The sequence below is a fragment of the Podarcis pityusensis genome (assembly GCF_964106645.2).
Source record: "Podarcis pityusensis genome assembly, chromosome: 12".
NCBI lineage: Eukaryota > Metazoa > Chordata > Lepidosauria > Squamata > Lacertidae > Podarcis > Podarcis pityusensis.
In genome coordinates, this window is record NC_138037.1 from 49,111,364 (window position 1) to 49,133,155 (window position 21,792).

Genomic DNA, 21,792 nt, shown 5'->3' on the forward strand with positions numbered 1-21,792 from the left:
ATTTGCTTTGCGACTGCATTCTCCAGCGAAAGCATGATAGCATGGTTTGCTGACCGCAGGTAGTTCTTAATAATCTTAAGGTTACTAAAAGTGTGTTCCCCAGATGCAACAGAAACTGGCAAGACAGGAGGCATCTTCAGGCAAATGCATATCTGAGGGAACACAACTTCTCTCCTAAGTACTTGCTTCAAGTTCCAAACTGGTTCTGGCAGAGCTGCTCTCTCCTGGGGCTCTCTCAGTATCTCATAGCTGTTCTGGTGGATTTGTTTATGTATTTATATACTGACAGGACTGGCAACGTACTGGTGGCCTCAGCTGATGAGGCAGGACCTTCATGGAAAACCCATTTCACAATGATCCTTTTAACCTCCAGAAAGGACCAGCATGCGTCTGGGTTTCTGAAAAACCAGGTCTGCTTGCTGTTGCTGCATGTGCAACAAAAACAAGCAGGCGTAGTTCTTTTCTTCAATGCTGTGCACAGGTGCCTGCTTTGCATATCAGCTCTGACAGAGACTGTTCCATCACGCAGTGATGAAGAAATTCTCTTTCTCGCTCTCCTTCACTCATGCACACACACACACAGAGAGAGAGAGAGAGAGAGAGAGAGAGAGAGAGGTTAGATTGATCACTGGGACTGCAAAGGATTTTGGCAAGGTAGCCAATTTGTCAGTCATGTGATGTCATAGTTGTATCATGTGATAGGTGGATGACCCCACTCACCTGGCAAAGTTTGCCCTACCCTGATAAAAATCTGGTCCCCAGTGCCAAAAGAGTTCCCCACTTCTTTAATTCACCTAAGGCACCTGCTAGCTTGATTCTGTTTCACACAGAAGCTACTGCTGCAGACCATCCTACCAAGCCAGTCCAAGCCAACAGAATTTACAACACCAATTTACCAAGTAAGAATAATAGGAAACAAACGTGTAAATGCTAGCTTATGCAGAGAAGGGGGCTAGTTTAAGGCCTCATTCTTTTCAACTTAAAAGTCCAGTGTGAGATGCTCACTGAACTCATTAAAAATATGTAGTTCAGAGTTTAATTTAATGGGAATATAAATTAGTGAGGGGATTTCAGAGGTATGTTGAAGTAGTATGCCTCTGCTTTCAAAAGCAAGCCTTTGGGGTTTTGTTTTTTTAGCTCTCTTGTTCATATTTGATTCTCTGGGGCTTCTTATTTTAATTCGTTATCTCCTTACCCCTTCATTCTTTGTCCCTTTTCCCTTAGATTAAATATGTTCTCTGCAAAAGCATATTGCCATCCATCTCATCCTACCCTGCCCCCCCAGCAAGCAATTAGCTTGTGTATTCAGCCCATTTTCTTTTGCTATCCTTATGCAGAGACACCCACTTCCTACAAACTCTCCTGCCTGCCCAAATTCAGCCACATGTACCTCCTGTCCCATTCAACCTCACACCAGTTCCCACTTGACTCAAGACTTCTCTCTCTGGCATGCTGCCCTTTCTTTGAGGGGGTGCAATACATGGCTTGGCTGCTTTTTGCCTGCTTCTTTGTGCGTATCCGATGACATCTCTGGTAGGATAGGAAAACAAAAGGGACAACTGCACTAGGGTGTGGTGAGATCAAGGGAAGTGGGAGAGAAATGATCACACTTTCCCTAGTACAGATAGATCACTGTGCCTTTTCTATGGTTTTGAGGTCTACTAAAGCTGGGGACTTCTTAAAAAGCAGAGACATCACCTTGCCAACAAAGGTCCGCATAGTAAAAGCTATGGTTTTCCCAGTAGTGATGTATGGAAGTGAGAGCTGGACCATAAAGAAGGCTGATCGTCGAAGAATTGATGCTTTTGAATTATGGTGCTGGAGGAGACTCTTGAGAGTCCCATGGACTGCAAGAAGATCAAACCTATCCATTCTTAAGGAATCAGCCCTGAGAGCTCACTGGAAGGACAGATCCTGAAGCTGAGGCTCCAATACTTTGGCCACCTCATGAGAAGAGAAGACTCCCTGGAAAAGACCATGATGTTGGGAAAGATGGAGGGCACAAGGAGAAGGGGACAACAGAGGACGAGATGGTTGGATAGTGTTCTTGAAGCTACCAGCATGAGTTTGACTAAACTGCGGGAGGCAGTGGAAGACAGGAGTGCCTGGCGTGCTCTGGTCCATGGGGTCACGAAGAGTCGGACACGACTAAACGACTAAACAACAACAACAAACCTGGGGAGGCGCACTCAGTTGCCGAAGGAGGGGGTCGTCCTCAGGGCACTATGTTTCTGCTTTCTTTTCACAAGCTTCCCTTTGATTTGTATGTTAAGGAACTCCATAAGTGAACATTGCCCTGCCCCACCTTCTTGTCACTTGTTGGTACCTGCCAACCAATGTGCCAGTCAATGTGACTTTTCTTTTTGCCTTAAGCCCACAATCCGTTTCAGAGGGGGAGAAACCATTATTTTTGAAGAGATTCTTCCAAAGACTGCCACAAGTGATGGAAGCCAATATTCCAGATGTGGCAGGGAAGCGTGACAACTGTACGGTAAAATCATCTAGTGGAATAATAATAATAATAATACCAATAACTTAATTTATTCTTAAAGAATTTCAGTAAGGTGTTCATTGAGTTCTTTTTGATAACTAAACAAGCTATTGCTCCATCTTTACACCTGGTGCTTTTGGAAACAGAACGGGACTTGAAAAGTAAACAACTTATTTCTCATCTCTTAACAGCAGCCTGAGGCTTCATTGTCAAATCCTGGAAGACTTTCAGTCTTAACAATTTGGATTGCTGGTACTCCAGGGTTTGGCACATAGCCCTTCTTGAAAATATATCTCATAAATTAAAAAATATCTGAAGTGGAGAGCTCTAGTTTTCTTTTGTTTTGCTGTCCTGCATTATTTTATTTATTATGCAGTTTGCTCATATATGCAAATGTCTGGCTCATCTAAAACTTTCTAGAACCTTCATCCAGAATAATGACGGCACTCACAGGTGGGGAATACTTTTGTTTGCACATATATTTGTTATTTGTAAAAGGAATCTTTGTATGAGTCAATTCTTTATTATTCTTTGGAGCTGCCCTATATCTTTGTACTTTTGCCCTTGCAGTCTGTGACACTTTATGGTTTACATTTTTATTTTACATTTTTTTCTTCTTTGTGGGTTGTCTTTTTAAAAAACAAAATCAGTAAAATATTAAATGTGTGTGGTGGCAGTGGGGAAATGATAATATGACCAAGAACTGAATGCATACTTCAAGAATTTCAAACATTTCCCTTCTTGACTTAAATGCATTTTCTGACTTAGTTTGACCTGTAGTTTCAAACTGTAAACTTAGTACGTGTCAAGTGGCACGTTGGGAGCTGTACTTTATATCGTACAAAGGGCAAATCTCCTGGCTGAATTGCTTGTTCTAATATTTCTCTTGTAATTCTTATCTCTCTGTTAAGCCTTGTCTGTGGAGATTTGATCAACAAGCTGCCGATTCAGAGATGGGTAATTATTTATTGGCAACCATGGTAGAGTTAGAACAGCAATGCTTGTCTGGAACCTCACTGTTTTGCTTTGTGGCTTTTAAAATTCTGTTTGATTACTTCTTTTTTTAGTTAAATGACCAACTTAAAGGCAGGAACATCGCTAGGTACTTAAAAAACTCAGGGCACATTTGTATATGTTTAGTTAGATGCTTATGTTCAAATTTAAACCAAACTCCAGGCAAATGTAGGTTTTTGCTGCAAGGCTTACGACTGAGATTTTTAGGTGCTAACACCGCTTTCTACATTGCAGGTGGGGCAGAAGGCCAAATCTACATATAATCTGTTGGCAGGGACAACTGCTACTTTTATATACATATTCAAAAGTAAAAACGGTTTTGTTCAACATCTGACATCTCCCTCTCTCTCACTCCCGCAAACCCCCAATCCATCTATTGCATGTACCCATTAAACACATGTTAACTGGCAACCACAGATCAAAACAACGGAAAAGCAAGAAAATGCACTATATGTTGACTAGATACCTCAAAAAAGTTAGACAGCCCACACTTAGTGTGTGTTACATCATAAAGGAATTAAGCACGTGGAAGTCTATGCAGAAACCACCTGCCTATTTTACAGATGAAAAACTCAACACTTGTGTTTGAGAACGGAGAAATGTAAAAAATATTCGTTTAAAAGCCTGAGGGATTTTTACACAAACAGCCTTCTCACTCTCTCAATGCCAGATGGTAGGAACAAACAACGGGCGTGCTGTTATTCTTAAGTCCCACTTGTAAACTTACTGGGTTTTATTTATGACATTTTTATCTTGCCCATTCACCCAAGGAGTTCAGGGCAATATTGGATCATGGTTTGCACGTGTTAATTTTGTAGAGCAACCCTGATGAGGTAGGTGGCTTAGGCTGCAAGGGTACCCTCCAACCTGTTAATGCCAGAAACCAGGACACGAATCTTCCCGGCCCTACTCCTGTGTGGGTCATGTGACCCACATGAGATCACGGAGCAAAAGCCCATGTTTTGGGGCAATATGCACAAGATCACAGAGCCAGAAAATGCTCTTGTGATCTCGTACAAGGTCAAGATCTTGCATGTTTTTTGACACCGTGCTAAAAACACAGCGCCCCAAACTGGCATGTCTCACTTAAAGCAGGACAGTTGTGGGGTATATGCAAGGGCGCTTTATAAACTGGTCACCTAGTAAGCCTCAAGGCCACATAACCACCCTCAGCCCATCACCCCCATTGCTTTCTATGGTCGCTCTGCTCCCACCTGTCCATAGCCTAGCAAGCATGAATGGGAAGGACTTCCTTTATATTTATCTTTCCTTACTTTTGCTTGCAGGGTGGCTATGCTGCAAAGCACAGCACTGGTGGGACCCCAGCAACCTGCCACCTTAATTTTGTTAAGAGAAGGGCCAGGACACATACACAAACAAACAAAAAAGACTCATGCAATTCTTTTTATTGTCTTCAAGCCCTCCTCTTTCTGGCAGACTGAGATCACCAATCATGAAGCATGATATCTGTCAGGGAACTGCCATCAGTGCCGGAGGGAGAGAGCAAGATCCGGAGGGATTCCAGAGAGCGTCCCGGGATTGGGAGAGGCAGCCCATCTTCTGGGGAAGAGAATCAGCGTAGCACCAGTGGAGAAGGGGGGCAGATGGGGGAAGCGGCGAGGCGGTCCCATGACTCCTTGCTGGGGACCAGCGGGGAGAGTAGGGGTCCTCTGCTGCCTACGCCATCCTTGCGCAGAAGGCTTTCGCGCAGAGAGAGTAGGAGGAGACTAGGCGTCAAAGAGCTTCTTTGCTGGAAGAAGTTTAAGAAACGCCCACTGACGGATTCTGCCAGCGATTGAGACAGCCACGGGTGAGTGGCTGTCCGGACAGAAAAGGTTCACTCAGGCAACCCAGCCAGGTGTTTGCACCGGCTTACGCACGAGCAACCCCTAGAACCACTACAATATCTAATCTTGGGGCCTCCCTAAATGCAAACTATTGAAGCAGAAATTGCAGTAGCAGCGTTATTTTAAGATTGGGAAGCAAATGAAAACAACTACAGTGTTTTTAAAAAGTTGTTCTTTATTGTGACGAGCCTTTACAAGCTGTGTAATTTGTGTTAAGCATGAAGGTTTTTGTTTTGTTTTTTAAAGAACTTCTGATGATGATGCTGGATATTAAGGGAAAAGGAGTAGCACCTATCCTATTGACTCTTAGGACAGTTTTTCTAATATTTTTGCAGAAATTAGGGTGGCTGTTATTCCATTAGGAATTTAATAAAGGTAAAGGGACCCCTGACCATTAGGTCCAGTCGTGGCCGACTCTGGGGTTGCGGTGCTCATCTCGCTTTACTGGCCAAGGGAGCCGGCGTACAGCTTCCGGGTGATGTGGCCAACATGACTAAGCCGCTTCTGGCGAACCAGAGCAGTGCACGGAAATGCCGTTTACCTTCCCGCCGGAGCGGTACCTATTTATCTACTTGCACTTTGATGTGCTTTTGAACTGCTAGGTTGGCAGGAGCAGGGACCGAGCAACAGGAGCTCACCCCGTCACGGGGATTCGAATCGCCGACCTTCTGATCAGCAAGTCCTAGGCTCTGTGGTTTAACCCACAGCGCCACCCGCGTCCCTCTAGAAATTTAATATTGTACCATTAATTTCCCATTACTGTATCAGTTTATACTTAAAGCACTTGATAGTAAAGTTTTCCTTAACTGACAGTGGTGGTAGTTGCTGAAGTTTGGTAGTATTCTAAAGGCTTGATGTTTACTGCAGAGCTAGCAGCACTGGAACAACTCCGTGTATCTGAAGAGTATTTGTTGGCACATAAGAGACAGCAAGCCAAAACAGATTTGCCTGGGACAGATTTCTGGCATTTTATGGTTGCCAAGCACCTTTCAGGGATGTGTGGAATTGTAAATTGTATTGGTCAGTAGCTGATTAAATTGTTTTCTGATCACCAAGACTGCTGTAAAGCAAGCAGTTGTTTGCACTGAAATTATCTTTTACGGAGTTTCAGTTAATGTTGGGGTGAGACAGCAAAGATCAATGATGTTGTTTTAATACTCTTTAATGCATTAAATTCAAATTAAATTCAAATTAGTTGAGACTCATAAAGGGGTGGGGGAAATGGTGATTAGCACTGGGCTATGTTGGGTTTTCAACATCATGATGTATCGCCAGCCAAACATCGCCGTTTGGTGATATACCGTGATGTTGAAAAAAGCTGCATTGGACCCAGCCAGTGAGATGCCAAGTGAAACTGCCACAGTTCTCCTCATGTGAGCTGAGGTGCTTTCACCCCAGTGCCTTGCAGGCTGTGGCCAATACAGTTGGCCCCAGCCTGCTGCTCAGCTGGGGGGCGGAAAGGCTCCTGACCCCAGCTGAGCGAGACCTGAAGCCCCTTGGCCAGGCTCTGCAGGGGGCGGGAGGACTCCTGCTCCCAGCAGAGCCAGCCCCGTGTCCCCTGCTGCTTGGGCTGGAGCAGCAAGGACCTTGGGACTCCTTGACCAAGCTCCCTCTGCCTTTGCTGGAATGGGGGGTGGGCGAGCTGTCCTTCCCCTCTTGCCCCCAGCTCCCGAAAGATGGACCAAGCGGCAGTAGCCAAGTGAACAGAACCTGTCAGGCTCTGTGCGTTTGACAGCCTTTGCGCCATCTTTTTCCTCCGGTGGGGGGTTGTTCACCCCAGGAGGTATGATGCATCCCGCCACCCTCCTAGGTAAAGTCTGCAAGGCGCGGGGGTAGAAACCCACCCTTGCGGGGAGGGGCTGCTGGTAAGTTCTGGGCCCCCCAGCAGCATCAAAGAGGCCCTACAATGCCTGGCTGCCTTCCACCAGGATTGTGGGCTCCATCAGGGCTGTCTTAAGCATATCCGGTGCCGTGGTGCAAATATCTCTCCGGTGTCTGCCGCCCCACTGTTTCCCAAAGTTGTTGACCTTTTTAAGGGGGGGGCCTTTGGTCCGGCTCGTTTACATCGCGTGGTCCAATGCACGCTCGGTGTTACATGTAAGAGGTGCCCAGATCGCAGCCCAGATGGCCTCCCACGAAGCCTCCCTCTAAGCGCCCAGTGCCCCTTACCTGCCCCCATCTGGGGAAGTCTGCGCCACAGGAGGGTCAGCAAGCAGATCAGGTGGCTTGCCGGCTGTGCCATCTTTGCTCGGCACCGGGATTGCACAGGGCGCTTCCCTGCTCCGCTCGCAGACTCGCTGCGCAAGCAGCGATGCGGCCAGAGAAGGGCACCCTGCGCCCACCCCCAGTCATGCCCGTTAGGTGCCCCAGCAGGAGGGGATACGAAGGGGCTTCCCTAAGCTGGACGCAGCACACTCCAATGGGTGGCTGAGAGGAGAGGAACGGGCTGCCCCAGAGCGGGGAAGGGAGCGCGCCCTGACTCTGCTTCCCGGACACTCAGCCTGTGGCGCCCTCCAAAATCTGGCACCCTTGTGCCCCGCGCCACTAACGTCTATCGGTAAGATGCCCTGGGCTCCATCTTTCTGGGAGGAAAGACACAGCACACGCTCCCAGAGAAGGCAGCCAGGCGGGGTCGGGGCTCTCTCAGCTGGGGAGGGGTAGTTTAACGGAGCCCCCATCCCACCACTGGCTCGTGCAAGCCGGTGGCGGGTCAGGGGCTCTGTAAAACTGCTTGGCTGAGGTGAGGGCAGCTGCGCACTCCTCAGTCAAGCAGTTTAAAGAAGCTGAGGAAGGAACAAGCTGTATTGGCTCCCTCATTCAGCTTAATTCTCCCTCTGCCGGGGCAGAGTGCAATGGCGGTTTTAGCAGCAGTATTGCTGGTGAAACCGTTGCCACTTGAGTCCCTCTGCTTCCAGTTCCCACCGAGTTTGTTTCTCCCCCAGCACGCTGGAGGCAGAAGGCCACTAGAGCGGTGATGGTTTCACCAGTGATATACCGCTGAGTGAAGCTGTCATCGCGGTCTGCGCCCACATATTGATATACCGCCCAGGCCTAATGGTGATGCAAATGAAATATTTCAGTTGCACTCTTCCTAACACACTGAGGTTCTAGTAACATGTCTCCAGAAGACCAAAGAGCACTGGAGGCGTTTTCATTTAGACTGCAGTCCTATAACCACTTACTTGGGAGCTATCTTCAACTTATTTCCTAGCAGGAATGTATAATATGGTAACACCTGTTAAGCTGGTGTGGGGTATTAATAATGATAATAATGCCATTATTTATACCCCAGCCACTCTCATCCTCTGCAAATGGTAATTTATTATCAAGTGCTATTCCACTAAGGATTGTTATACGTGTGGCCTGTGGCTTAAGAGAACATTTTCATGACCAATCTAGTAGTTTGTTACTCCCACTCTGGTCCCTGACCACTTGAAATATCTTCAGGCAGAGGTGGCCAACCTGTGCCCAGCCTCATGTGGTTGGCTTATAACTCCATCACCCCTAACCATGCTAGCTAGAGGTTCTGGGAGTTAGGAGGCTGCCTGCATCTTCCCGCAGGTTAGCCACCCATATCTTAAGTGGTGATACACTGACAGAGGAAATTCAGTGCCAGTGGCATGCTCACATTATAGTTGCTGACAAATGGGGTCCCAAGGCATTTTGTTGTTTTCCCAAGCTGAAAATGGCAAAAGTTCATGTCCGTAGAGGAAAGCACTGCCTGTATTGATTTTAATTTTTGTTGACACATTTGTAGCCTTTGATCTTCTTTTTTTAGACAAATACAGAGAACAGCATGACCACCTGGGTCTCATTGCCAGCTGTATAGGGCAAGAGAATCATGCACACAAGTCATTCTTAGCAGATATTTGGGAAGTCCTGGACACAGCCCAGAAGCAGCTTCTATCCTTTCATGTCATGATGGCTTTTATTTTAAAATACTTTAAACTCTTCACAATGCTTGGCTAGCCATATTAGAAATCCAATCACCGCCACTGAAGTAGGGGCTGTTTCATTCAAAGATGATCAAAATTCCTACTTGGACATACAGTTCAGTGTTTGAAAAAGGGGGTTTTAAACCCCATGCCAGTTGTCAGACATGGCCATTGCTCACATTGGTTGCATGGAATTTCCTAACATACTGAAAATTCTAATGCAGTTGAAGTAAACGGGAGAACAAGTGGGAAGCTGGACATTTTATGGTACGTGGTTAAGCCTATCTGCACAAAGTATTCTGAGAAAGTGCATACCAAGAATGTAAATGCTTTTTTTAAAAAAAAATAAAATGTTTCTGACACTGCTTTCCTGATTTAAGTGTGCTTCTTCCCCCCTCAACATTCTTTCCCCCAAGTATTCAGTTACACCTAAAAATAATCATATTTGGATTATCAGCAGCAATTTCTACTTAAATTATTACTATTTATTTATTAAATTTCTATGCCACCCTTCACCCTAAGATCTCAGGGCGGTTCACTGAATAACAAGGACACAGTCCAGCCGTGGCAGCTAGACTTTTTTTTTATTAGAAATGCCAATGCTTTAATCATTGATAGGCACAACTCAAGCAATGACTACACAAGTGACACTCCCTTGGGTAGCGCAAGGCCATTTGCCTGGGATAAAATGGATAAGCCTTGGTATGTGCTGCTGTTCCTTTTCATGTTTGCATAATGAGTTCTGAAGAAACGGCACCAGGACGTTCATGTATAAAATGAAATGTCAATAAATAGTGAAGGTCATGCCACATGGCAACAACCAGAGAAGTGAGGAAAGGCGTGTTCTGTGGCTCATCTACTGTATACTGACCGAGACTCCTTCTCTATTGATTTTCATGATCTCTATGCACTTGGCGACAATCTCTGTTGGTGGAAATGAAAGCTAAACAAGCTCTTACCTTTGACTCCCATTGATAAGTCAAGGCCAGTACTTTGGAGAGCCATTGCACGAGCTGTTCCCAACATTTCTGAAAGGCACCAGTAAATCAGCACACTTTAAATCTTGCTTTATTGACGATTCAAAAACAAGGAAGAGAACTTTCACACGGAACAATCGCAGGACTGCGTTTTGGACCACATACAGTTACAGGCCACCCCAATCTCTGCCGAGCAGTGTACGAGAATTCAGGGGTCTCAGCACTTAACCAGGATTTGTATTTCCTTTAGAGAATTAGGCACAACAGAGGCTATCGTGTCTTTATGATATATGGTTTATTTACACATACAGTGGTACCTCGGGTTAAGAACTTAATTCGTTCTGGAGGACCGTTCTTAACCTGAAACTGTTCTTAACCTGAAGCACCACTTTAGCTAATGTGGCCTCCCACCGCTGCGCTGCCGCACAATTTCTGTTCTCATCCTGAAGTAAAGTTCTTAACTCTTAGCTGAGTCTGTAACCTGAAGCGTCTGTAACCCGAGGTACCACTGCATATACAACCTGAAGCTTTTCAATGAAGGATCTCGCAGTAGCAGCACCTCAGAATTCACCAGCTTCCTCCATAGTAGTTTCTCTGCCCCTTCTCTTGCTCTGCAGGGCACATTCCAGCTCAACTGTTCCTCTCTTCTTCCTGGACACAGTACATCACTTCCAACCCCTTTCCCTTTTATCTACAGTGGAAGGGAGGACTCCAGTCATTTGCACTCTAACACTTATTTCCTTTGACACTTTGAACTCCTAATGGTTAATCCCACCCCAGGCAGTCACCTCACAGTGAAGTTTGCCTGATTTCATCAACACTTGTTGATTTGGCTGGGATTACAATGTCCAGTACACAGCCTCGGAAGCTTTTACATCTTCTAAGAACAGAGGCTTAGCAGTGGGTCCATCATTCCCCTTACTAGCTTAAATGCACACTTGGGTCTGGCTGTTTCCCCCAAGCAAATTAACTTTGACGCCCCCAAACCTTAATTAAATTCTGGCACCTTTAAATCTATAGCATTATATACATAAACTCACCAGCTTGGATCCTAAGATGTTAATTTAAGGAAGCTTATGAAAGGAAAGCTTCCCATTTGCTCCTCATTGCTGCAACACTGTGTCCCCCTCCCCGCCCCAAGCTTCTCCAGAAAGGGGGGGGGGAGTCCTCCTGAACAATATTTGATGGAGGGTGGGGACTGCTGAAGCCAAAAAAACAAAAAATGACATGCCAAATTTTGAGTGAATTTCCTCTCCCAAACAGCCCCTTGTCAGTATTCCTTCCATGAACTTCTTTAATTTAACATATCTTAGGATCCAAGCCGTAGACTTTAGAAAACAAAATTCTGTAAGGAGTCACATGTTGACCTCATTTATATTGCAAGCACTACGTTCAGCTGTATAGAAGGGAGTTGTTATCTTAATTTCAGAGCCCTTTAAATATTTTTGGAAGCAAATGACAGCAATTCTATGCACGCTTGCGACCGGTCCTCACTGAACACACTTAGTGAGCATGTGTAGAATCAGGCTGCAGGTACTTATGCTATGTGATACAGTGATTATTTGATGAAACATTAAATTCCCCCCGTCTTTTATGTTTATATCAAGCACCGTTTTTTAATACAGTGGACAAAAAGTGATTTTCCCCCCTTTCTTTTTTCTTCCAGTTTTATGTGCTGAAAGAGTGGGCCAGATGACTAAAACATACAATGACATTGATGCTGTTACACGTCTTCTTGAAGAGGCAAGTATGCCATCTTATCATTGAATAATAATAGCAATATGTGCCTTGGGGAATGTGTGTCATCTTCAGAAACTATTACTTTCAGCCTTGTTAATTGAGCCCTTTTCACCCATTGCATTTACATATGTAGGGGACAGCAGAATTCTGCTGCTCATTGCACCCTTGCTGGCCATGATTCCTCCCCCGGTGTCATGCACTGGGTGCTGCTAGAGTGAATTGGGTAGGGGAGTATATTAACACCAGGTAAAGCAACTAGGTGGAATGTTTGCAACAGCAAACGTGGCATTTATTTCACTGAGACCGAATGGAAATTGGTAATACCCTGCTGCCATCAGTATTGAAACCATGGGAGACTTCAGTGTATATCAATCTAGCGGGGAGGTTGAAATATGGAACTATAAAGCTGATTGAGTGGCGTTTTGAAAATTACTATTACCATCGTCGTCTGTGCCAGGATGACAGCCCACCTTTACAATATGCAAAGGTTCCATCCAGTGATATCTCCCCCATCTTTAAGTCCCAGGTGAAGGAACAGTGGCAAGAGCAAGCGCTGTAGGAAGGGCAGACCAGCAACAGTGCTGCTTATCTTACATAGCAAAACACAACAACAGTTATATGCTTCTTACATGGTAATTGCTGCAGAGCCTCCACCCCCAGATCCTGACATGCCTTCCATTTTACCACAGTTCTTCCAGGTCGTCCAGTCTCCTTGGCATGATCATTTTCTTCTTGTTGAATTTAATCACTGTATTGTATTCCACTGCTACAGGATTTAACTGGATAGGTGTTATTCATGATCTCTTAGCCTCAATTCTACACATATGGTGCTGGGATGATTACCAGCCTATTTCACAGGGCACTGGTAAGTATTACCGCCTCTCCAGCTCTTTTTGGACTACAACTCCCATCATCCCTAGCTAGTAGGACTAGTGGTCAGGGATGATGGGAGTTGTAGTCCAGAAACTGATAGAGACCCAAGTTTGGGAAACCCTGAGTCAGGCATCTCCAAACTCGGCCCTCCAGCTGTTTTCAGACTACAACTCCCATCATCCCTAGCTACCAGGACCCGTGGTCAGGGATGATGGGAATTGTAGTCCCAAAACAGCTGGAGGGCCGGGTTTGGGGATACCTGCCCTGAGTAGATGACGCACACTGACCACTTAGAAAGAATGCTGCCTGTATACTAACATTCATATTAGGGCAATACCTGTATATGTTACAAAGTTCCGTGCAAATTTTTGAGTTCTCTAGAACTCTTCATCAGGCTTGTTGACATAATTAGAATTTTTCTTGCAGGCCAGCGTGGCTGCCTTTATTTTTGTATATAAATACTAAGCGTTGTTAAAAGGCATCAAGTAGCAATATCCTCAAGTTCCCTGCGCAGCGCTTTGCAAAATGTACGCCACTTATACTTGCACCCTCGCTGACAGTTTTCAAATAAAGGAGTAAGATCTGGATTTCGTTAACTTTCTCACACTTGAACTTTGGGCTGTACTTTCCTATGCATAGTTGAAATACTGTACACAGCAGGTTTCCCAGATGATGTGGGTGTTTCCTCTGCAGTACAAAGAAAAGGAAATAAGCACAAATTATGGGTTTCTTTGTTTTGAAAAGCAGACTTTCTCGTCTTACCTAGAACGCTGATTGAACGTACATGTGCTTTCAGAAAGTAGTCATTTTCTAAATGAGCCAATAATTGAGACCCTTTGTGGTTTTTTTGTCCCTTTTATTTTTTACAGAAAGAGCGGGATTTAGAATTAGCTGCTCGGATTGGCCAGTCCTTGTTAAAGAAGAATAAGACTCTGACTGAGAGAAATGAACTCCTTGAAGAACAAGTAGAGCACATCAGGGAAGAGGTGAGGACATCCACATGTGCCTAATACTGACATGTTTCTAGTTCAGTAAACTTCATCCCATCGCTGCCCCAAGCCCAACCTGTTTGGTTTTATTTGCCCTTGTATCTTGCCATTTCTTCTTTGTCAGTTCCGTATGTTTTATTATGCTTTTATTGGAAGCCCAGTCAGATGGGTAGAGTACAAAAAACAAAATAATAATAATAATAATAATAATAATAATTGCACTATGTGGGCTTCAAACTTAGGCAGCATATTAAAGCAGAGCCCTGAGCTTCTTGGCCTTCTAGATCCTTCTTTCACCCCACACTTCTGCTGCTTCCCTCACCTGTGACACTTTTCCAGGACTCCAGCACTCTCCTTGTTCCTCTCTTTCCTTTCCCCACCCCTTCGCCTCTCAAGGTACCCTGACACCTTACGGATGTTGACTGTTGCTTGGTCACCTGCTCCCCCATTCCTACCTGTGTTCTTTGGAGTCTTTGCTACTGTAATCCCAATTTCCTGTAGTATCAGGCCTTTTCCTCCTTCATTATCCACATTGTGATGGGACGATGAGCTGCTTGTGTGTAAAATCCTAGTCCCTCAGAGTTTGGTCAAGTTTGCAAACCTCTGTCTGTAACGGAGCCCCTTAAACATGGCTCCGTCAGTCGCTGGCAGATTCCGACAGTGGTTGCTTTCGGAATCGCTTCCAACATAAAAGCTCCTTAACGGAAACACGTCTTCTGGACTCTCTGCGTGACAGTTTCCGGCGAGGAGTGGGTGTCCCTACAGGAGGTCCTGAAACCTCCCCACTGTTTTCGCTGGAAGTGTCTCTGAGCCATCCCTCCAGCTCCCTTTCTCTCAGCTCAGCTCCTCTCCCCCTACTGGTTCCCTCTTCAGCTGCTGAGTCTCTCCCAACCTGTGTGAGCCCTTTCACTTCCCTTCCTTCCGATGGCAGTTCCCTGACATCCACCTCCCCTCCAGGGCCCCCTTCATCCCCTCTCGCCCCCTCCTCTACGGGCGGTGAGGAGGCAAAACCCCGGAATGAACTTCCTTCATCTTCCGATGTCCCGAACACTTCTCTCCACCTGTTGCGGTTCCTGGTCTCGAAGTACTCCTCCTCCTCAGAGTCCATCTCCCCTTCCCCTTCCGATTCCGAGAATCCTTCCAACTCCTCCTCCTCATCGGTGGTCCCAAAGTATTCCCTCCGGAACCTCTCCACAGGCTGAGGTTTCCTTGGGAACCTTTGATGGAACGTTTCTATCAATACCTCGTCATTGATATCTTCTGCCATTACCCAAGTGTTTTCTGACTCCGGTTCTCCTTCCCACGCTACCAAATACTCCACCTGATCCCCCTTCCATCTGGCGTCGAGGATTTCTGCCACATGGCTGCTGCATTCCCTTTCTTCTATGACCGGTCCCCGAGTGGCCATCCCTTCTCGTCCCCCCTCATACGGTGACAGTAACGACCTGTGAAATACTGGGTGCAGTTTCATGTGGTTGGGTAACCGGAGCCTGAAAGCCACTGGGTTGACCTGTTGAATGACCTCAAAGGGACCCAATCTCCTGGGTCTTAATTTCTTACAACCTCCTTTGAACGGCAACCCTTGGGTTGACAGCCACACCCTATCTCCCACCCTTATGGTTTCACCTTCCCTTCGGTTCTTGTCTGCCTGCCTCTTGTATTCTTCCTTCGCCCTTTCTAAGTTGAGTTGGAGCTGACGATGGATTGCTTCCATTTCTTCTACAAAATGCTCGGCTGCCGGGACACCCCATCTCTCCCCTTCTCCCCCTGGGAAAGCCCTGGGATGACACCCATAATTAGCCAAGAAGGGGCTCATCCCTGTGGACACATTCTCGGCATTGTTGTAGGCAAATTCCGCCAGCGCCAACTTTTCTACCCAGTCATTCTCTCTGTCATTGACATAACACCTCAGGTATTGCTGGAGGACCCCGTTTGCTCTTTCCGCCTGCCCGTTGGTTTCAGGGTGCCGGGCAGTCGAAAAGTTGACCTCCACCTGCAGTAAGCTCATGAGCTTCCTCCAGAACCTGGAAGTAAATTGTTTTCCTCGGTCTGAGACCACCCTCAATGGCACCCCGTGCAACCTAAAAATGTGTTCTACAAATAACTTCGCTGTCTCTTCCGCCGTGACTGCATGCGAGCAGGCTACAAAGTGGCACATCTTTGTTAGTAGGTCTACCACCACCATGATGGCTGTTTTCCCCTTGGACTTCGGCAGATCAGTCATAAAATCTATCGACACTGCCTCCCAAGGTCGTTCTGGGGTTGGTAAGGGTTCTAATAGCCCCGCCGGTGCCCGCCTCTCCCCTTTGGCTCGCTGGCATTGCTCACACCCTCTTACATACTCCCGTACATCTTCCCTCACCTTAGGCCACCAAAATTCCCTGGTGACCAACCACATGGTTTTGTGTTGTCCAAAATGCCCCGCCGTGGGGCTGTCGTGCAACTGCTTGAGTACCCTCCCCCTTAAGTCTCCTTCAGGGATATACAGTGCCCCTTTGTAATACAAAGCTCCATTTCTTTCCTCGAAACCCCCTGGTTCCTCTCCCTCACCCCTAAGACCTCTGAGCTTATTCTGGGCGTATTCATCATTCTCTGTTTCCTCTACCAGTTCTCTTTGTCCCACCAATGCCGCCCCACACACCCAGCGGTCCTCTGGAATGACATGTCTCTCTTCGGGTGCTCCCTCCCCCTCCAAATATTCAGGTTTGCGTGAGAGAGCGTCCGCCCTAATGTTCTCTGGGCCTGGCACGTAACAAATCTCAAAGTTAAATTTGGAGAACTCCTGGGCCCATCTCACTTGCCGTTGGTTGAGCACTCGTGCCGTCCTCCAATACTCTAGGTTCTTGTGGTCAGTGCACACTTGCACCTTATGTTGTGCGCCAATTAGCAGGTGCCTCCATCTCCGGAACGCCTCATGAATGGCTAGTAGTTCTCGGTCATACACCGTGTAGTTCCTCTCGGATTTGTTCAGCTTTCGCGAAAAAAAGGCACACGGTCTCCACTCTGACTCCTCCTTCCCTGGCTGCAGAAGCACCGCCCCAATAGCTCTGTCTGATGCGTCAGTTTCCACTCTCATCGGTTTTTGTAAATCCACATGCAGGAGTTGTTGTTCCGAGGCGAAGGCCCTTTTTAGTTCCTCAAATGCTCGCTCCGCCTCCTCAGTCCAAACGAACTTCTTCTTACTGCTGAGACAGTCCGTAATGGGCGCCGTCAGGTGGGCAAAGTTTCGGATGAACTTACGATAGAAGTTCCCAAATCCTAGGAACCTCTGCACATCCTTCCTTGTTTTGGGTGTTTTCCATTCCAGCACCGCCTGGACCTTGCCGGGATCCATGGCCAATCCCTTGTCTGACAGGCGATACCCCAGGAATTCCACCTCCTTGGTATGAAACTGACACTTCTCCAGTTTCACCCACAGCTGGTTGGCTTGCAGCCTGCTCAACACTTCTCTGACGTCGCTCACATGCTGCTCCTCATTCTCAGAATACACCAACACGTCGTCTAAGAAGGCCACACAATTCTTGTAAAGCAAAGGCCCCAGGACATGGTTCATAAACGATTGAAAGCACGCGGAGCCTCCTTGTAGGCCGAAGGGCATAACTAAATATTCAAATGCCCCCAAAGGGGTGAACATGGTGGTTTTCCATTCATCCCCCTTCCTTATTCGTATCAGGTTGTACGCCCCCCTTAGGTCCAGTTTAGTAAAAATCTTTCCCTTCCTGACCCTTGTCAAAATGTCGTCAATCCTGGGCATAGGGAAAGCCACTGGTTCTGACACTGCATTTAAGGCCCTGAAGTCACACACAAGCCTCGGCTTGTTCGTGTTTTTTTTATCCACAAAAAACACTGGGCTGCCCCCCACCGCCCTGGACTCTCTGATGAACCCTCTCTTCAGGTTCTTGTCAATGAACTCTCTTAGCTCCTGCATCTCTCTGTCTGACATGGCGTACAGCTTGCCTACAGGGAGCTGTGCCCCAGGGAGTAAATTGATTTGACAGTCAAAGGGTCTATGCGGGGGTAGTTGGTCAGCTTCCCTTTCGCTGAAGACGTCGCAGAGATCTGCGTATTGTCGTGGTACCTTCACGTTCTCCGTTACTTCAGTCCCTGCTAGGGTGGCTTGGGCCCCTGCCAAACCCTTTCCCTCTTTGCAGTGTTCTAAGCAATGTGCTGAACCAAAAGAAACCACTCTCTGATGCCAGCCCACCAGCGGATCATGTAACGCTAGCCAGCTCATCCCCAATATAATGGGAGCTCCTCCCAAGGTGGCCACATTAAACGCTATCAGTTCGGTGTGCCTTGCCACCTTCATTATCATTGGGACGGTCTGCAAGCTAACTTCTCCTCCCAACAGCTCCCTGCCATCGATCGTGGTCACCTGCAGGGGGTTGCTTAAAGGGATCGTCTGTATCTGGTGTTCAGCTGCAAACTCTTTGCTCATGAAATTGCAGGAGCTGCCTGAGTCCAACAGCGCCTTTATCTTTAGAGGGTGTCCGTTTGGCAGCTCTAGCGCCACTTCTATCACTAGGGCGGGTTTAGGAGGTTCTGGCGTGGGCACTTTCACTGCTCTTTGGCCTGGCTGCTGTGCCCCGACGGTGGCAGCCAGGCGTTGGCTTTTACTTGCTTCGGTATTTCTTCCTCTCTTCCCTCCACAGCTCCTACCATCCCTTGCCATTCCTTCCTCTGGGGGCAGACTTTGGCAAAGTGACCTGGCTGTTGGCAGAGATAGCATTTCCGGGCGCCTTTTCCCTCCTTCTTTCCCCCCTCACTGGGCTTTGAAACTGCGCGCGCGCGCGCTGTTCCGATTTCCATCGGCTCTGCCGGCGGGAAAGTTGGCTCTGGAATGTCTGGAATGCGGAACTCCTTCCAACGTTCTCCCTTCCCTTCCCGCCTCTCCAATGCTCTCGCCTCCTGGCGCGCTCCTATGGTCAGCGCTGATTTGGTCAGCTGGTCCATAGACTCCGCCCTGGGCGCCCGGGAAAGTTCGTCTTTCACAGCCGAAGAAAGCCCTTCTTCAAAGAGCATTTGAATGGGTTCCGCCGATAGATCCCACCCCAATTTATGGATCAACATGGTGAACTCAGTCCAGTACTCACGGACAGATCGGCTCCCCTGTTTGCAAGCCATTAACTGTCTGCGGACCACTCCCTGTTCAATATCGCTGGAAAACATCAGATCCATGGCGCGAAAGAACTTCATCGTGTCCTTTAGGACGTCACTATTCGCTGCCATCAGGGGTCTAACCCAGTCTCTCGCCCCCTTTTCAAGATGCCCAATCACGAAAGCCACTCGTGATTCCTCGTCAGGGAATTCATCAAACTGCAGATTGAGGGCATATTGCATCTCTGTCCGAAAGCCATGATAGTCTTTGGGCTCCCCCCCAAACTTCTGCACCAATCCTGGTACCTTTCTGACGAGCTGGGTGTCTTTCCCCTTTTTGTCTGCATCCTGAGCCCTCCTCTCCTCAAGCCTCGCCGTCTGCAGCGCTAGCTGGACCTCCAACACCCGGTACCTTTCTTCCAGGCTTGGACCCGCTCCAGCTCCTGCTTCTCCGGTTCCGGCTGGGTTGCTCATGATGCCTTCTCCTGCACAAGCTGCTCACGAAGACTGTCGGAATGCTGTGTTGGGACGATGAGCTGCTTGTGTGTAAAATCCTAGTCCCTCAGAGTTTGGTCAAGTTTGCAAACCTCTGTCTGTAACGGAGCCCCTTAAACATGGCTCCGTCAGTCGCTGGCAGATTCCGACAGTGGTTGCTTTCGGAATCGCTTCCAACATAAAAGCTCCTTAACGGAAACACGTCTTCTGGACTCTCTGCGTGACAGTTTCCGGCGAGGAGTGGGTGTCCCTACAGGAGGTCCTGAAACCTCCCCACTGTTTTCGCTGGAAGTGTCTCTGAGCCATCCCTCCAGCTCCCTTTCTCTCAGCTCAGCTCCTCTCCCCCTACTGGTTCCCTCTTCAGCTGCTGAGTCTCTCCCAACCTGTGTGAGCCCTTTCACTTCCCTTCCTTCCGATGGCAGTTCCCTGACACACATGTTCTACTGAACAGGAAAAGCAAGTATACTAAAGTATAGCTGGAAAGCAAAATCCTCTTCATGTGCTGCTCTCGGACAAGATTTGTTGTGATGATTCTAACCTTGGCCTATTCTTCACCTGTCTTTTGCATCCTAATTTACAGTTTCCATCAGTGTAATCTAGAGAGGTCTCTGCTGGCTACTTGTTTTGTTGAACTAAGTCTTGCCTAACATGCATTTGTACTTTCCATCATCTCTTTAAAACATTGTTTGGACTGTCTTTGCAATTATATATTGCTGTTAACTTACAGCTGTCCCTAGGGTTTTTTCTTAAAAGAAAAAAACTCTTAACACTTTGCTTTTCTTTATAGATCAAATATTTCATCACACGGCCTAATTAAGAATGGGTTTTTCATAATCACACAAATTTTCTTTGTTCCTGATTGACACAACCTACTGTTCTGGCTTTGTGTACCTCAGTAGCATCATATATTCCTGTGCTATCAGTGGGATTGCTTGCCCAAAAGATGTTGCAATAGTTTAGAATGAGGTATTGTTTATATCCATTCACCTTGGGATTGACACTTGCATTGAATTGTGGACCACATCCCAAAGCATTATAAAGAGACTTTGTTGCTGCAAGGAAAAATGTGCTAAGAAAATAGAATACCAAAGACTACTGCCACTCTTTTAGGAATTGTAAAAGTCTACTTTGCTATTTTACAGCATTTTGTTTTAGAATGTGAAGATTGGTGTTAGGATCATGTGTCTCAGAACATGTGAGGGAGACATAATGAATGAATCTGCACATGTGATTGCACAAAAAGAATCTGAGAGAAAGAGGGAGAATTTTAATAGGTGAATCCGTAAATGTAATGGTGAACTCAATTGATCATTTTATGTAATATTGGCGCTTCAGTTAACAGGACATACAGTACGTTGCTTCACATCAACTTATTCAGTTCAGTAATTGAAAATGGTGATTTCTAGTTGCCATGGGATTTAAAAAACAAACAAACTGATGAGGATGATATTGGAGCTCCAGGTACAGTGGTGCCCCGCAAGACGAATGCCTCGCAAGATGAAAAACCCGCTAGACGAAAGGGTTTTCCGTTTTTCGATGCGCTTCGCAAGACGAATTTCCCTATGGGCTTGCTTCGCAAGACGAAAACGTCTTGCGAGTCTTGCGATTTTTTTCGCCCCCCCTTTTTCTAAGCCGCTAATAGCCTTTTAGCCGCTAAGCCGCTAAGCCTTTAATAGCCGCTAATCCGCTAATAGCGCTAATCCGCTAAGCCGCTAATAGGGTTGCTTCGCAAGACGAAAAAACCGCTAGACGAAGAGACTCGCGGAACGGATTATTTTCGTCTTGCGAGGCACCACTGTATCTAAATATGAACCACTCTCAATATCTCAAATATCTCAGCTGATCCCCCCCCCCCCCGCACCGAGTGCTCAACCCAAAATAAGCACTTTGTGGTCCAGCACTCTGGCATGTGTCAGCTGGCTTGCGCCAGAGCACAGGACCAAAAGGCAGAAAGTTCTGGGATCCAAGCAGAAGCCCGGATGGCTTCTATGATTCCAGGATGTCCCATTTAAATCAGGGGGGGTTGAGCGGTACAGTATGGTTCTCCTTTTGGCAGTAGGAGAGGAAGATTGGGAGGGAAAACACACAAGTCCAACACTTGACTCTGGCTATTTCAGGCTTGTACCCAAGGCATACACATAGGCCTTCTTAGTGGCAACACCTTGACTGTGGAACATTTTTTCCTTTGGCAAACTCCTTGTGGAGGGCTTTTAGACGGGCAGTCAAAAAATTGTATTTCACCAGGCTTGTAACGGGTTCTGCTGTACCCTAAATTTTGCTAGCTGGTTTTTACTTTTGTTTTTACGGTGGTTTTACTATTACCTCCCTCCCTCT

At 46.9% G+C, this 21,792-nt stretch overlaps 1 protein-coding gene across 14 annotated transcripts in view; it reads left to right on the top strand.

Moving 5' to 3' along the window:
- Positions 1 to 21,792, top strand: part of TRAK1 (trafficking kinesin protein 1) — a 147,044-nt gene that overhangs the window by 86,505 nt on the left and 38,747 nt on the right. For all 14 annotated transcript variants that reach the window (XM_080975771.1, XM_080975759.1, XM_080975760.1 and 11 more), the window contains 2 exons: positions 11,931 to 12,011; positions 13,751 to 13,863. In XM_080975771.1, coding sequence (XP_080831897.1) covers positions 11,931 to 12,011; positions 13,751 to 13,863 — 194 coding nt within the window. The remainder of the gene's footprint in view (positions 1 to 11,930; positions 12,012 to 13,750; positions 13,864 to 21,792) is intronic.